The sequence below is a fragment of the Colobus angolensis genome, unplaced genomic scaffold (genome assembly GCF_000951035.1).
Source record: "Colobus angolensis palliatus isolate OR3802 unplaced genomic scaffold, Cang.pa_1.0 Scaffold247, whole genome shotgun sequence".
NCBI lineage: Eukaryota > Metazoa > Chordata > Mammalia > Primates > Cercopithecidae > Colobus > Colobus angolensis.
The window spans coordinates 2190726-2208179 of NW_012115677.1; the positions used below are offsets into that span (position 1 = coordinate 2190726).

Genomic DNA, 17454 nt, shown 5'->3' on the forward strand with positions numbered 1-17454 from the left:
ACAACAATCAGTCTTCAAATTTTGGACCCATGAAGGGAGGAAATTTTGGAGGCAGAAGCTCTGGCGCCTATGGCCGTGGAGGCCAATACTTTGCAAAACCATGAAACCAAGGTGGCTATGGCGGTTCCAGAAGCAGCAGTAGCTATGGCAGTGGCAGAAGATTTTAATTAGGAAACAAAGCTTAGCAGGAGAGGAGAGCTAGAGAAGTGACAGGGAAGCTACAGGTTACAACAGATTTGTGAACTCAGCCAAGCACAGTGGTGGCAGGGCCTAGCTGCTACAAAGAAGACATGTTTTAGACAAATACTCATGTGTATGGGCAAAAAACTTGAGGACTGTATCTGTGACTAATTGTATAACAGGTTATTTTAGTTTCTGTTCTGTGGAAAGTGTAAAGCATTCCAACAAAGGGTTTTAATGTAGATTTATTTTTTTTTTGCACCCATGCTGTTGATTGCTAAATGCAATAGTCTGATCATGACGCTGAATAAATGTCTTTTTTTTAATGTGCTGTGTAAAGTTAGTCTACTCTGAAGCCATCTTGGTAAATTTCCCCAACAGTGTGAAGTTAGAATTCCTTCAGGGTGATGCCAGGTTCTATTTGGAATTTATATACAACCTGCTTGGGTGGAGAAACCATTGTCTTCGGAAACCTTGGTGTAGTGAACTGATAGTTACTGTTGTGACCTGAAGTTCACCATTAAAAGGGATTACCCAAGCAAAATCATGGAATTATTGGTTATAAAAGTGATTGTTGGCACATCCTATGCAATATATCTAAATTGAATAATGGTACCAGATAAAATTATAGATGGGAATGAAGCTTGTGTATCATTCATTATCATGTGTAATCAATAAACGATTTCTCTTGAATGAAAAAAAAATTCAGTAATATTAATAAAATTTGAGATATATAGGATTAGAATCCAACACATTGAGAGGAAAATTGTTAAATTATATAGCTGTAGAGCAGGAAATGAAACCCAGGTTGTAAGCTCTGAGGGGGCAGGAAAATTGTTGGTGAAGTACACCATGAGTTACCTTACAAGTGCATCAGTGAGCTGCGGAGCCTAGCTCTATGTGAATGTGAATTTTTAAACTGCACCGTGCCTCAGTTTATCCATCTTTACAATGAAGTTTTACTTCTCTTCTCAGTTGACTGGACTATTTCCCCAGTCTATCTTCTTACCACTCTTGATGCCCATGAAAGGACCTAAGGTAATTTCTGAGAGCCTGGGACTCCTTGGGAAAAACAGAAGGTGCCACAGACCTCATTTTAGGAGAAACCCCTGTTTTCCTCATGGAATCCTAAGAAATGTAGGCAGACAGGTCCCTCTCAAAATCTAAGGCTCTGCTCAGTTTTGCATCACATTACCTGACCTTTTTGACTTTTGGGGGCTTCAGAAATTAGTAGGAAAGAGAGATATAAAGAAAGTTATAGCTATGAAGATGTATTTATGGTAAGGAAGGTTATGAAGAAAAGAAATTTTATGTGAGAAAGAATCTTGTATGGCAAATTCTTGTCCTAAAGTAGAATGCCTAATCATTTAGGAAAGAGGGAAAGACAGGACAAGTCAGAAAGTCTAAGTATGTCATAGACCGTCTGTGGAAGTTGTGATAGGATTTATAAAGTGGGAAAGAGGCTGGGCCCAGTAGCTCACGCCTGTAATCCCAGCACTTTGGGAGGCCAAGGTGGACAGATTATCTGAGGTCAAAAGGTTGAGACCAGCCTGGCCAACATGGTGAAACCCCGTCTCTACTAAAAATACAAAAATTAGGCAGGCATAGTGGTACACACCTGTAGTCCCAGCTACTCGGGAGGCTGAGGTACAAGAATCGCTTGAACCCGGGAGGCAGAGGTTGCAGTGGGGTGAGATCGTCCCACTGTACTCTAGCCTGGGTGACAGAGCAAGACTCTGTCTTAAAAAAAAAAAAGAAAAGAAAAGAAAAAAAACTAAAGGGAAAGAAAAACTTACAACAGCTAGATCTTCTCCTGTCTACAAGTGTTGTGTGTGTGATGTTCATATAAAGGAGCTCTAATTGGCTTAAAATCTACATCCTAGAGATTAACCCTTCACATGGTCATGTAAGCTATGCAGTTACCCAGAGTGCATCACTTGGTAAACCTGTATGGTTTCATGGAAACCATTCGTAGTTCAGGGCACTTTAAAGGATACACAGTCTAAGTACTGCCAAGATAGGCCCAGTAGCTGTGTTCACACTTTCCCTCGGGAAAAACTATACTAATCCTGAGACATCTAGTTGTCTTTTCATTCTCCAGTACGAAAATACCTCTAAGTCATTGCTGGTGGACACTAAGTGTAACTACCTCCACTGGAAAATTTCTGCTGGGGCAACTCAGGATACTTCCCAAGGTCCTTTCCAGCCTTTAACCGGGGCCACCTTAGCAGGGACCTTAATCACTTGAGAAAGTGAAAACAAGCTAACCCATATGTTCACCACAGACAACAATTTTTGTCTCAAAAAACAAAGATCCTTTTTCCTGTGTGGAACTAGTTGTACTTATGTTTATCAGCCAACTGGACTGGAACCTGTACCCTTGTATATTTACCCCCTCAAAATCAACATATCTCCCAATAACCAGTCTCTCATTATACCTTTAACTGCAACTGCCAAGCACAAATGAGCCATCCAATTCATACCCCTTTTGGTAGGGCTAGGAATAACTACAGGAATAGCAATGGGAGTTAGCGGGTTTCCAACTTCCCTATCCTATTACCAATGCTCGTCCAAGGATCTTTCAGACAGCTTGGAAGACTTTGCCCAAAGTATCGTCACCTTACAAAATCAAATAGACTCCTTGGCAGCAGTCACTTTACAAAATAGAAGGGGACTGGATCTCCAACTGCTCAAAAAGGTGGCTTATGTGTTTTCCTACAAGAATGTTGTTTTTATATCAACCAATCAGGATTAATTAGGGATGCCACTTGAAAATTAGCTGACAGGACTTCTAAAATATAACAACAGCTATCCACATCATAGGGCTCCTGGTCAAGGGCACTAAGCTGGGCTTCATGGCTCCTTCCCTTAGCCAGCCCATTGTTAATAATTATACTTGCACTGACTTTTTGGATCATGTTTGTTAAATCTTTTTACCAGATTATTTCTTCTCACCTAGAGATGATTAAGCTTCAAATGATCATGCAGCAGGGCTTCCAGCCAGTTCCAGATGATGACGCCCACCCCAGCCATCAAGAAGTAACCCTATCTCCACTAGACAGAGCAGTGCTAGAGTTCCATGGTCCCCAATAGGTAGGGACTGTGCCCCAATCAGCATGAAGTAGTTACAGAAGAAAGACAATTGGTCCTTCTGCCTCCCATAAAGATTTATGAGGATCATGTCTCTCAGGGGGAGATGAGGCAGAAGAACAGTTTATTTGAATAGTTTAGGATATAAATTCCAAGAAAAAAAGACAAGCAGATATAACAGATGAGAAGAAAGAAACACAGGAAGGGTCTGGACACAAGGAGTCTTCACTTCAGTCAGATAAGCCAAGCCTTTATTTGCATAGGTTGTAACTTCACTTCAGCCTCTGACTGGTTGCAGGCTGAGACTTCAGTTCAGCCTCCAATTGGTCATGGGCCAAGTCTTCATTTCCATAGGTAACTTTACTTCAGCCTCTAATTGGTCATGGGCCAAGTCTTCACTTACATAGAGTGTAACCAACAGGAAACCTCTATAGGGTACTTAAACCCCAGAAGATTTGCAACCAGGGCTCTTGAGCTGCTTGCTCCAGCTCACTCCCACTCTGTGGAGTGTACTTTTGTCTTCTGTTGTTTTGCGGGTTTTGTCCATTTCCTTGTTCAACATGCCAAGAACATGAACAACTCATAGTCAAGACCCTCTACTGGTAACAATGTTAATGCACTACTGTTTCCCAAAACCTTAAATTCCATGAACTAGCTATAAGGTCACTTTACATCCAGTTTTGAGAACTACTTTTTGAAATGTGTCATCATGAAGGAAGATCAAAACCTTTGTTTAAAAAAACGAATTACAGGCTGGGCGTAGTGGCTCACGCCTGTAATCCCAACACTTTGGGAGACCGAGGCGGGTGGATGATCTGAGGTTAGGAGTTTGAGACCAGCCTGGTCAACATTGTGAAACCCCGTCTGTACTAAAAATACAAAAGTTAGCTGGGTGTGGTAGCGGGTGCCTGTAATCCCAGCTACTCAGGAGGCTGAGGCAGAAGAATTGCTTGAACCCAGAAGGCGGAGGTTGCAGTGAGCTGAGACCATGCCATTGCACTCCAGCGTGGGCAACAAGAGTGAAACTCTATCTCAAAAAAAAAAATATATATATATATATATATAACAGATGAATGAGATGTGGCCTGGTATTACATGTCAATCACCAAAGACTGGCTAATACTTAGTGTCATCTCCAGTCCCACAACTCATTAGAAAGCCTGAAAGCAACGAATCACCTAAGAAGACCCAGCTTCTATTAGTACTCAGTTGTAGGGTTAACGCTCATTTTTTAGATATTATCATACTGAAAGAACTACTAGAGGTGACTTTTAAAAATCATGTCTCTTAATAGACTGTAAGTTGCTGGCCGGGCTCAGTGGCTCACGCCTATAATCCCAGCAGTTTGGGAGGCCAAGGAGGGGGGATCATGAGGTCAGGAGTTCAAAACCAGCCTGGCCAGGATGGTAAAACCCTATCTCTACTAAAAATACAAACATTAGCTGGGTATGGTGGCACACGCCTGTAGTTCTAGCTACTCGGGAGGCTGAGGCAGGAGAATAGCTTGATTCTGGGAGGCAAGATCGCACCACTGCACTCCGGCCTAGGCAACAGAGCGAGACTCCGTCTCAAAAACAAAACAAAACAAAACAAAAACAGCCATAAGTCCCATTTCCCACAGATCCTTCTGGATGCCCATAGACAAGGGTTTTTCTTTTGGATTTGCATGTGCTTTGTTCTTTTATGTTTATAAAGTAAAGGCATAAAACATCTGAGCTTGTCTATGATGGTAACTCTGATGACAATGTCACAGGCATATCTCAAGAAAACGATACTCTCGGCCAGGCGCAGTGGCTCACGCCTGTAATCTCAGCACTCTGGGAGGCTGAGGTGGGAGAATCAGGAGGTCAGGAGTTTGAGACCAGCCTGACCAACATGGTGAAATGCTGTCTCTACTAAAAATACAAAAATTAGTTGGGTGTGGTGGCATGCACCTGTAATCTCAGCTACCCAGGAGGCTGAGGCAGGAGAATCGCTTGAACCTGGGAAGCAGAGGCTGCAGTGAGCTGAGATGGTGCCACTGCACTTCAGCCTAGGTGACAGAGAGAGACTCCATCTCAAAAAAAAAAAGAGAGAAAAAAAGAAAGAAAATGATACTCTCCAATACAAAATGGCATATACTGTTTAGTGAAGGATCATTTACAGTGAACCAAAAAGATTACAAGATTCTTCCATGTATCTCAGTCTATTTTATAAAGTTAAAAATTTGGGAAAATTTCCACAAATCTCTTGAAATTAGTAACACCTCCAGAGAGCCCAGATTAAATCAATCTTTTTCCCTCCCTTTCTTCTTCTCACTTCCCTTCTCTTCTCTGTCAGATTTTTTTCTTCTCCCGTTTCCCTCTCTCACGCACCTCAACCCCTTACTCCCTTATCTCACCTCACTCCTGCCTCCTTTTCCCTCCCCTTTCCTTCCCTTCCTTTCTTCTCTCCCTTGTTCTCTCTCTCCTTTTCCCTCCCTCCATCTTCTTCTACCTCTATCTGTCTTCTTGTGTTTCTTTCTTCTCCTTTGTTACATCTGCTTGTCTTTCTTGGAATTTATATTCTGAATATAAACTATTCAAATACATGGAATAAACTCGTGTTAGAATGAACTAAAAGGACACCACAGCTTCACATTTTAGAGCTACTCTATAATAAATATCATGAAGAATTATTGAAATACTTACCCTGAAGCGTTATATAAGTCTGCAAGCTGATATAGAATATCAATTTCTAGTGGTGTGACTTGTCCATAGCGTATGGCACTCTGGGCAAATTCCTCTGGAACAGAGAAAGAAAAATGTTAAAGTCTTGAATGATTCTTAATATAAAACAAAGTTCTACCTTCACCAACTATAATACAACCTGAAAGCTACAGGCATTTTAGTATCATTTTTAAAATCTAAAATTGAATTTAAATATTTAAGTTCAACTATACAAGAATACGCATTTCTGAAGGCTAGTAAAAGATAAATTAACTTTAAGAATAAAACAATCTCTTTAGAATCTCCTCTTATCTTGCTTATTCACTTTGGTCTCCAGAGTTATAATGCAAAAAATGTAGGTGTTCTCCAGTCATTCAAAACATCCTAATACCACTCACCAAAAGGAGTAGGCTTGCCCATCTTTCTGTGGCAACTCCTTCCTAGTACAAACAAGCTGCTGCCACAGTGCCACTGACCTGTTTGACAGATTGGGCCAAGGTTCTTTTCAAAACTGTCAAAGCCACTTTTCCATTCCTGACCTCAGTATCACATTAAATCCACCTGGATTTTTGGAGCCCAAGTAAAGCATACATATACATGGTAACATACTTTCTAGATCTGGCTTTAGAGTGGTAAGCTTAGATTAACATCATGCCTCAATGAAGAAAAGTGAAAATGCTGAGATTCTTATTTATATATATTTTAAAATCTTACCCTTTGTGACTTCAACATCTTTCCTTGTGCCAGCTAGAGTGCTATATATCTTACGAACAAGCTCCATGTTATTCAGTAAGGAGTTAAATGCATTGAAGTAGGAGAAGCTAACCTGGTGTGAGATACTTCCTCCAGCTGCCTAGAAAATGACAACACAAAAAGTTTAAAAAACAAACAAAAACAAAAAGACAAACATTTATGGACACTGTACTTTTCTCAAAGAGGATTCAAAGGAGTCTTCATTATTAAAATGATGCTAACAACCAGTCCATAAATACAAGGAAAGTATCACACTGAAACAGTGCATTGCATGTCCTCAGGGAAGCCTATGTAATTGAAGTCTGAAGGAAGAAAGCAACATCTGGAAGTTGGACTTCATGGTTCATCTACCTATAAGGTCAAAAACAACAAATATAATTATCACAGATCAAAACAATAGTTATTTAAACAGGATCTTCAAGACCCTCAACTGTGAAACTCTTGCTAGTCCTAGATAAACAAAACATCACTGTACAATCTATGGAACACTTTTTAAACCTTGTTTTCTTCCTTCATACACATACACAAAACCCAACTGATGACTTTAAATTTTAAGACAATTTTATTACATCAACTTTTCCTAATTGTTAAGGCCATTGTTATAATTAAAATACTTAACAGTCTGTGCTAAGCTCTAAATTTGGATCATGAAGGGTACAATTATCAAAAACTCCAAAAAATGTAGAAAATCTGGAGAGAATTTATTCACTGTTATGTCTTCAATGGAATAGTGCAAAAGAGGCTCTCTCATGCATGAGATGGGGGGCAACGTAGTCTTCATTACCTCTGCAGGATGAAGAGGTAATTTGTTCTCTGCCTACCACTTGGACATAAACTCAAAAGAGAATCTTTTGCATAGTTTGCAAAAGCTTCATTCCCAAGCCACAAGTCAGAGGAACCCATATGATTGAAAACATTCTCCTTTAAAAATGCAAAGAAATGCTTATGTAAATACCAATGTGACAACTTTAATCATAAAGGTCTAATACAAATAGTGTAGGTAATGATGAGCAAATATATCCCACCCCACCACCCCTCACACACATGCCTTAACCTAAATACAGTTTATATTTGTGTTAGCCTGAATTTGGAAATCAGCAACCCAAAAGTTGGACTCAAATTATTTCATATATTCCTCTGAGGATTAAAATTGGCTTTTGGTAAACTGAGGCTATTATAGTAGGTCTATCTAACCTAGTTGGAAAAGATTAAATGAGTCCCTTCCCACTAAGGTACTGAGTCCCTCCCTCTAGGGTTCTCTTCCTTCTCCCTCCTTCCCTCCCCCTCTTCCCTCCTTCCCTCCTCTCTCTCTTTCTCTCTCACTTTATCCCCTTCTTTCCTTCCTTCTTTCATTTTTTTGTTGGGGTATGAGGTGAGGGCAGGGGAGTGGGGGACGGTGTCAAGGAGGTGAAACGTGTAGGAGAAAGTGACATGCTCCATGTTCAGATTTACTGAAGAAAAAGAACAGAAGTTGATCTTTCTACCGCAGTCTAAATCAGGGATAATGATCTTCAGCTGAAACAACAAAGGCACTCATTGGCTTCCCTCCATTCAAAACAAGCAGTAATCAAAAACTTACACATAAGTACAATGCATGGACAAGAAAACGGGTAAGTGAGGAAAGTTTCACCACTCTATGTGAGGAAGTGGATGACATGAGTTTGCTATTGGTCCAGATGATTACTTTATAGAGATTAGCAGTTTGACAGAACAAAAAACTATGTCTGGTGCATACAGACTGAATGCACAGGTGAAGGGGCAGAGAGAGGAGTAGTGAGCCACAGAGGCTGATGGCCACATACTTCCTCCATACCTTCTGCCGTGGGTATGGTTATTAGAACAGTGCAGAAGCCAGTGACGATCCCTCCGGCAGATAGCACCCTGAAGGCAACAAAGGAAGGAGCCATCTTTGTAGCAAGAGCTTGGGAGCCTGGTGGTGTGGAAAGAGGCCAAGATGAAGGCAGTAGTGTCTGGGAGAGTTACTGCCCACTGGAAAAAGTAATTGCTCACCCTTGTCTATAAACTCTTGTTTCCCTTGAACTGGACTCTGTAAATGGAAATAAACAATTTGGAAATACATGAGAGCAAGATGGTGGCTCTGAATAAAGCTATGATCTGGGAAAAGATAACTCACCATCACCTCTACCTCCCTTACACACACACACATATACACATACACACGCACACACACACTTGTTTACTTTCTACCAACCAAGCATGAAATCTGAATAGTTGAGAGTCATATGAGTCCCTGGAGGCAATCCAGGACTCAATGGATCAAAAGGTTTGAGGAAACAGAAAGTTAAATAACTTGCTTTTTACTTACTGAAACTAAGTTCTCCTCCACAAAAGGAGTAAGCATGTGAGATCTAATGGTAACCATGATGTCACTGAAATCCAGACCAGAAATCATGCCACTTTTGCTTTTGTCTTTCAGTGCAAAGGCTTGTCTTGCATGTTCCAACTGTAGCTCCTGTGAGGAAATTAGAAACAGCGCATTAAGCTGGTTAAAACATTCCAAGTACATGGTCTGGAAAGGAAGGAAGGACAGATATCCTTCCCACACATGTACTTACTACAAAACAAACAATGCACAGATCTGAATTTATAACAAAGCTTTTAATTTCTTTGAAAAAGCATGTGCTTTCTTAAAAATCTACTACACATTACTCCTCAGGAAAAAGAATGAATGAGAGCATGTCAATAAAGGAAAGGTAGGAAAAAATAACCCTTAAGATTTTACTTGACAAGTTTTCATTACTGAAAACAATAATATTTTCGGTGCTTCATTTCAGCCTTTAAAATATACAGTAATTTATCCCTCCTGCTTGAAGGCTTACCGGTCATCAAAGAGTACTTCATGAATTAAGAGTTTAGGTTCATTTTCAGTTTTTCAATTTTAAGTATTGCAATCAAAGTCTCTCTCTCTCTCTCATTCTATAAATGAATTAGAGACCATTTTTTCAAACAAATTTTTCAAATAAACTCTACCAACTGGTAAGTGCAATACTCAGTCATTCTAAAATGAAAGTCAGGAATAACAAACTGCAAAAGTAGTGTTGAGCTATCACTGGCTCTGGGCACCGTTACTCATAAACTGTAAGACAGTCCAGAATATCTCTGAACTTTTGAACTATTGGGCAATCAAACTTTGTAATAAGTGATATCCACAAAAACAACAAAATGTGCCAGCAATCCCCTGTATACCATATAAAAGTCAAAATCAGAGCATTTCTGTTGTGGGGATCCATGACTAAATCCAAAAAACTTGTTAGCAAACATAATAATGGTGTTGCTATTGGATGCCACCGTCATACTCTTTGCAACTCTGGAAATAATAGTCATATCTAAGTATATACATATTATTTAAAGATAAGATTACTGGCCGGGCGCGGTGGCTCAAGCCTGTAATCCCAGCACTCTGGGAGGCCGAGACGGGCGGATCATGAGGTCAGGAGATCGAGACCATCCTCGCTAACACGGTGAAACCCCGTCTCTACTAAAAAAATACAAAAAAATAGCCGGGCGAGGTGGCGGGCGCCTGTAGTCCCAGCTACTCGGGAGGCTGAGGCAGGAGAATGGCGTAAACCCGGGAAGCAGAGCTTGCAGTGAGCTGAAATCCGGCCACTGCACTCCAGCCTGGGCGACAGAGCGAGACTCCGTCTCAAAAAAAAAATAAAAATAAAGATAAGATTACATAATTTTCATTCACATTTACTTATCAAAGACTACAAATTAATATTGCTTTACCTTTTCCTGACATTAAAAATGTTTTTTATAGAAGTTTCACCATTTTTATTTAATTATATTTCCTATGGACTTGTGATAACTCACTCCATTTTCCCATGACCTCAGTTCCAACCACTTCACCCTTCAAATAAAGTGTATACATCTACATCATTAGATGGATTGAAAATGGTCCCCATGGCAAAGATATTCCTAAAGAGCATCAAAAGCAGACACAGGTTCACCCCCTGTCTTATATACCTTTCTCTTTCCTTCTACCTCCTTTCTATCTCTTTCTTATGTCTTTTTCTTCCCTATATGTCTTAATCTCCCAGAAATATCAAATGGTAGCCATGGGTACAATTTAGCCTTATTAATAACACTCAGTACTAAAGAAGATGTGGACCTTTACCTTCAAGATGAAGCAGAACGCTCACTGAAGGAGTAGTGTTAGTAGAATAGATTGTCTGTTTTCTAAAAGGTCAACAGTTAAAGGACTCTTATTTATCTTTTAAAGACACATATTTGAAGGATTACAGATGAAAAAATCATAGAGTATGTGCATCTGGCTTCCAAATGATCCTGCAGGAGGCAGGGTGAGGGGTATACATAAAAAAGATTGGCCAAGAAGTGGTAATTATTGAAGCTGGTTATAGGTGCAGGACGTTCATTACACTATTCTCTCTGCTTTTGAGTATACTTGAAGTCTTCCAAAATAAAAAGGTTTTAAAAAATAAAATTAATGACTTAAAAATGAGAAGTTAAACACAGAAAAAAAGAAATTACATACATGCGACTCTCAGTTTACATAGTATAATTAAAACATCGGGGTATAATAGATATTGTAAAATAGCCTCTGTAAATGCAAGGAAAACAGTGAGAGAAAGAGAGAGAAAGTAATCTTTGGAAGAATCTTAAACACTAGTCAGGCAGACATTTCCTTTTTTAAAAAAGTCAGCTCTCAAATGCATATATTTTCAACTTTTCAAGTTTGAGATTTTTTTTTTTTTTTTTTTTTTTTTTTTTTGAGACGGAGTCTCACTCTGTCACCCAGGCTGGAGTGCAGTGGCCGGATCTCGGCTCACTGCAAGCTCCGCCTTCCAGGTTCACGCCATTCTCCTGCCTCAGCCTCCCCAGTGGCTGGGACTACAGGCACCCGCCACCTCACCCGGCTAGTTTTTTGTATGTTTTAGTAGAGACGGGGTTTCACCGTGTTCGCCAGGATGATCTCGATCTCCTGACCTCGTGATCTGCCCGTCTCGGCCTCCCAAAGTGCTGGGATTACAGGCTTGAGCCACTACACCTGGCCCAAGTTTGAGAATTTTATAAGGTGAATTAGATAAGCACTAACAGGGAAAGTGTTAGAACAAGCACTGGCATCTCCAAATACCCACACCTAAAGCCCACAATTTCAAATCTGTGATCGTCCTAATGAAGAAAAACAATACTGTGGGCTTATAAAAGGTAAAATAAATAAATCCTGGGTTTAAAAGGTAGGTAGGTAGGTAGGTAGGTGAGTGGATAGGAGAATTAAAGGGAAGATAAAGAAAGGCAGTTATGCTGAAGGGAAAGATCCCATGCCCCTGAAAATGCATTTCATCTAATTATGAGATGAAAATTAGCAGAACTTCAGAAACAGTGTGACTTTGGATGAGACTGAACTTGTACATTTAACTCCACTGTCTTCCAAAACGCCACTCTTCACTTAAATAACAATAAAAGAACAAAACAAAATAAAACAGAAACGCAAGGACAAAGACAACAGAAAAGAAGATAACAATTATATTTTTAAGATCAGAAAGCAGAAAAGCAAATGACCACCGACTTAATGGACTCAAAAAAACTAAGCAGAAAAAGCCAAAAAGGAAACCAATGTACATGACAGGACCCACAAAAGATTCAGTTATTAGCTGCATTGGTACCTCTGGAAGTGATAGTGAAGGTAGAGCTGAAAACAAGGGGCTTAAATGGAAGTCTGTTTAAGAAACAGTTAGTTACCTGCCTTACTCCAAATAAGGCCTCCACCCTTTCACAACCTTGGCAGAAGACTAGAGGTCTACTGTCTGAGGAGTTTAACAGAGGATCTCTGAACCAGCATAGACTACACACAGTTGAGAGGGAGAATACTACAGTGAAAAAAGGTAATAAACTGAAAGTCCTTCTGCAAAATTGAACATTGAGACCTCCAACTACTTATTACTCAGCAACCAAAACATCAAAAGCCAGATTTACTATTCCAGATTGGAGACCAGATAATTTTTCCCTGATTCCCTAATCTGAAATAAAAGACCTAGCCTAGGCAACCTGGCAAAACCCCATCTCTACAAAAAATACAAAAAATTAGGCGGGTATGGTGGCACACGCCTAGAGTCCCAGCTATTCAAGAGGCTGAGGTGAGAGGATCGCTGGAACCTGGGAAAGCCAAGGCTACAGTGAGCTCTGATCCTGTCACTGCACTCTAGCCTGGGGGACAGGGCAAGACACTGACTAAAAAAAAAAAAAAAAAAAGTGGAGAAAGCAGACACTATGCAAGAAGAAAGCTTTAAAAAAAAACAACAAAGAAACCTGTCTTTAACATCTTTGAAGAAGTGAAAGAAAAGAGTACATCCATGAAACAAGAACAGTATGCTATTTTTTAAAAGGAATATTCAGAAAAACCAAAAAGAGCTCCTGAAAATTAGAAATACAGCAGAAATACAAAATAGAAGGCTTAGAAGGAAAATAGGAGAGAAAAGAAAACTAAAAGGTCATAAATGTAACATTTAATAGTCTTAGAAACTAAGAAAATACAATAAGAAAAGTAATAAAATTTTCAAGAATTGAAGGACGTAAATTTCCAGATTAGAAAAGCCCAATGAATGAAAAGCCCAGACCAATGAATAAAAATAAACTCACACCAAGGAATACCACCATGAAATTTCATAAACACCAAAGAAAAGAAAAAAATATTAAAACACTCCAGAGTCGGGGTGGAAAAAGTTTCAAGACTAAATCAAGAATGAGAATGGCACTGTGGCAACACTGGAAACTAGAAAACAAAAGAGCAATGCTTTCAAAATTATAAGGAAAATAAACTCTTACTAGAATTCAATAACCAGCCAAACCATCTTAGTGTAATGGTGGAACGAGAGGGATATGTTTGTTTGTTTTGAGATGGAGTCTCGCTCTACCGCCCATGCTGGAGGGCAGTGGCCTGTCCTTGGCTTACTGCAACTTCTGCCTCCCAGGCTCAAGAGATTCTCCTGCCTCAGCCTCCCAAGTAGCTAGGATTACAGGCACCTGCCACTACACCTGGCTAATTTTTGCACTTTTAGTAGAGACGGGGTTTCACCAAGTTGGCCAGGTTGATCTTGAACTCCTGACCTCAAGTGATCAGCCCACCTCGGTCTCCCAAAGTGCTGGGATTATAGGCATGAGCCAAAACACCCGGACTGTGTTTTTTGAGACAGCGCTCACTCTGCCGCCCAGGCTGGAGTGCAGTGGTGGGATCATGGCTCACTGCAGCCTCTACCTCCCTGGGCTCAAGCGATCCTCCCACCTCACCTCCTGAGTAGCTAGGACTACAGTCATGTGCCACCACACCTGGCTTATTTTTGTATTTTTTGTAAAGATGGCATTGTGTCATGTTGCCCAGGCTGGTCTTGAACTCCTTCGCTCAAGTGATCTGCCCACCTTGGCCTCCCGAAGTGCTGGGATTACAGGTGTAAGCCACTGCCCTCAGCTAGAACAGGGGTTTTTACATATGAAAAGTCTCAAAAATATTTTATTCTACTTTCCTCAGGAAGCCACTGCAGGAAGTATTCTACCACAAATAAGTAAACTACCATAAAAGAAGAGACAACATGCAGCAAACAGGAGGTTCAACGTAACAGAAAGGCAAATGAATTCTCCAAGATAAAAGTGAAGGGCGATCACAGAATTACTCCCATGCAGCAAGCTTACACAGTCTGGCTTCTGGCCCTGAACTAGGTCAGGAAGCAATAGGAAAATGGTGCAGGTGCTGTGGAAAACAGTCAGGTAGTTCCTCAAAAAGTTAAACAGAATTACCATATGACCCAAAAATTCCACTCCTATGTATATGGCCGACAGAACTGAAAACAAGTATTCAAACAAATATTTGTATACATATGTTCACGGCAGCACTATTCACGATAACCATAAGGTGGGAACAACCCAAAGGTCCATCAGCTGATGAACGGATAGACAAAATACAGTACATTTGTACTATATTATACAATGAAATAGTATTCAGCCCCCAAAAAGGAATAAAGCACTGATATATACTATGACATAGATAATTCTTTTTTTTTTTTTTTGAGGGAGTCTCGCTCTGTTGCCCAGGCTGGAGTGCAGTGGCCAGATCTCAGCTCACTGCAAGCTCCGCCTCCCAGGTTTACACCATTCTCCTGCCTCAGCCTCGGGGTAGCTGGGACTACAGGCGCCCGCCACCGCGCCCAGTTAGTTTTTTGTATTTTTTAGTAGAGAGGGGGTTTCACCATGTTAGCCAGGATGGTCTCGATCTCCTGACCTCGTGATCCACCCGTCTCGGCCTCCCAAAGTGCTGGGATTACAGGCTTGAGCCACCGCACCCGGCTGACATAGATAATTCTTAAAAACATTATGCTAAGTGGAAAAAAAAAAAAGATGCAAAAGTTCATATTGTTTGGCCAGGCATGGTGGCTCACACCTGTAATGCCAGCACTTTGGGATGCTGAGGTGGGTGGATCACCTGAGGTCAGGAGTTCGAGACTAGCCTGGCCAACATGGTGAAACCCTGTCTCTACTAAAAATATATAAAATTAGCCAGGCATAGTGGCGCACGCCTGTAATCCCAGCTACTCAGGAGGCTGAGGCAGGAGAATTGTTTGAACCCAGGAGGCAGAGGTTGCAGTAAGCTGAGATCGTGCCATTGCACAGCAGCCTGGACAACAAGAGCAAAACTCTGTCTCTCAAAAAAAAAAAAAAAAGTTCATATTGTACAATTCCATTTATATTAAATACCCACAATAGGTAAATCTATAGAGACAGAAAGTAGGCTGGAAGTTGCCAGAGCTCGGGGGAAAGCAGAAATAGAAAGTGACTGCTTAATGGACAAGGTTTCTTTTTGGGATGATAAAAATGTTTTGGAATTAGATACAAGGCACTGTGAATGTACTAAATGCACTAAACTGTGCACTTTTATTTTATTTTTAGTATTTTGTAGATGGAGTCTCGCTCTATCACCCAGGCTGGAGTACAGTGGTGCAATCTCAGCTCACTGCAACCTCCACCTCCTGGGTTCAAGCAATTCTCCTGCCTCAGCCTCTCCAGTAGCTGGGATTACGGCACTTGCCACCTCGCCTGGCTAATTTTTGTATTTTTAGTGGAGACAAGGTTTCGCCATGTTGGCCAGGCTGGACTTAAAGTCCTGATCTCAAGTGATCTGCCCGCCTCAGCCTCCCAAAGTGCTGGGATTACAGGCGTGAGCTACCACACTTGGCCTAAATTGTACACTTTTAATTGATTAATTTTATGCAAATTTTACCTCTTTTTTTAAAAAAAGAAAGAAAGCTGCTGGAGAGCTCCAAGAAGATGAAATTAACAGAATACCTAATGTGTTTTAAACGTATTAAAAAGAGATCTTAATAATAGGGCCAAGGTTTGAGAATGACTTACTATTAGTACGTAGAAAACTAAACAAATGAAAACTAGAAACTCCAAGAACAATAACATTAAGCCAGGTGCGGTGGTTCACACTTGTAATCCCAGCACTTTGGGAGGTCAAGGTGGGCAGATCACTTGAGGCCAGGAGTTCAAGACCAGCCTGGCCAACATGGCAAAATCCCATCTCTACTAAAAATATAAAAATTAGCCAGGTGTGGTGGCACACTCCTGTAATCCCAGCTACTCGAGTGGCTGAGACATGAGAATTGCTTGAATCAAGAGTTGGCAGTTACAGTGAGCCAGGATCACACCACTGCACTTCCAGCCTGGGCGACAGAGCCAGTCTCAAAAAAATATATAATAGTAATAACTTCAGCCACCAATAGTATTTACAAAATTCTAATAACTCATAGGATTACTGACTTAAGCAGAATCATGACATAATTATATTAGGGGGAAAGGGGACGGAAGTCCAAGTCTGTGATAGATAGGGAGAGGAGAGAGATGAAAGAACTAGCTTCTTTTTTTGTTTTTGTTTTTTGAGACGGAGTCTCGCTCTGTCACCAAGGCTGGAGTGCAGTGGTGCGATCTCAGCTCACTGCAAGCTCCACCTCCCAGGTTCATGGCATTCTCCTGCCTCAGCCTCCTGAGTAGCTGGGACTACAGGTGCCCGCCATCACATCCGGCTAATTTTTTGTATTTTTAGTAGAGACGGAGTTTCACTGTGTTAGCCAGGATGGTCTTGATCTCCTGACCTTGTGATTTACCCACCTTGGCCTCCGAAAGTGCTGGGATTACAGGCGTGAGCCACTGCACCCAGTCGTGAAAGAACTAGCTTCTAGGCCGGACGCGGTGGCTCAAGCCTGTAATCCCAGCACTTTTGGAGGCCGAGACGGGTGGATCACGAGGTCAGGAGATCGAGACCATCCTGGCTAACACTGTGAAACCCCGTCTCTACTAAAAAAAAAATACAAAAAACTAGCCAGGCGAGGTGGCGGGCGCCTGTAGTCCCAGCTACTCGGGAGGCTGAGGCAGGAGAATGGCGTGAACCTGGGGAGGCGGAGCTTGCAGTGAGCTGAGATCCGGCCACTGCACTCCAGCCCGGGCAACAGAGCAAGACTTCGTCTCAAAAAAAAAAAAAAAAAGAACTAGCTTCTAATCTTCTATAGTTAGGATACAATTAAAAAACACTTAAAAGTAGAAAATTAAAAAGTAGAAGTGCTTTACTATTTAAATAAATGGAAGTAAACACTGAAAGAAATAGTTATTAAGAGTTTAAAGAGGGGGCGGAGCAAGATGGCCGAATAGGAACAGCTCCAGTCTCCAACTCCCAGCGTGAGCGACACAGAAGACCGGTGATTTCTGCATTTTCAAC

The 17454-nt window shown here is 41.0% G+C and overlaps 1 protein-coding gene and 1 pseudogene across 3 annotated transcripts in view; one reads left to right on the forward strand and one right to left on the reverse strand.

Annotated features, from left to right (window-relative positions):
* The window catches only part of LOC105514534, a 1393-nt pseudogene extending 1095 nt beyond the window's left edge, over window positions 1–298 (forward strand). Inside the window, exon 2 of the transcript XR_001002195.1 lies at window positions 1–298. This exon is cut by the window's left edge and continues 1 nt beyond it. The product of XR_001002195.1 is annotated as a heterogeneous nuclear ribonucleoprotein A1-like (transcript).
* The window catches only part of SLC25A12 (solute carrier family 25 (aspartate/glutamate carrier), member 12), a 125419-nt gene that overhangs the window by 45393 nt on the left and 62572 nt on the right, over window positions 1–17454 (reverse strand). For both annotated transcript variants that reach the window (XM_011945947.1, XM_011945948.1), the window contains 3 exons: window positions 9037–9183; window positions 6672–6810; window positions 5940–6033 (listed from right to left, as the gene is read on the reverse strand). In XM_011945947.1, coding sequence (XP_011801337.1) covers window positions 5940–6033; window positions 6672–6810; window positions 9037–9183 — 380 coding nt within the window. The remainder of the gene's footprint in view (window positions 1–5939; window positions 6034–6671; window positions 6811–9036; window positions 9184–17454) is intronic.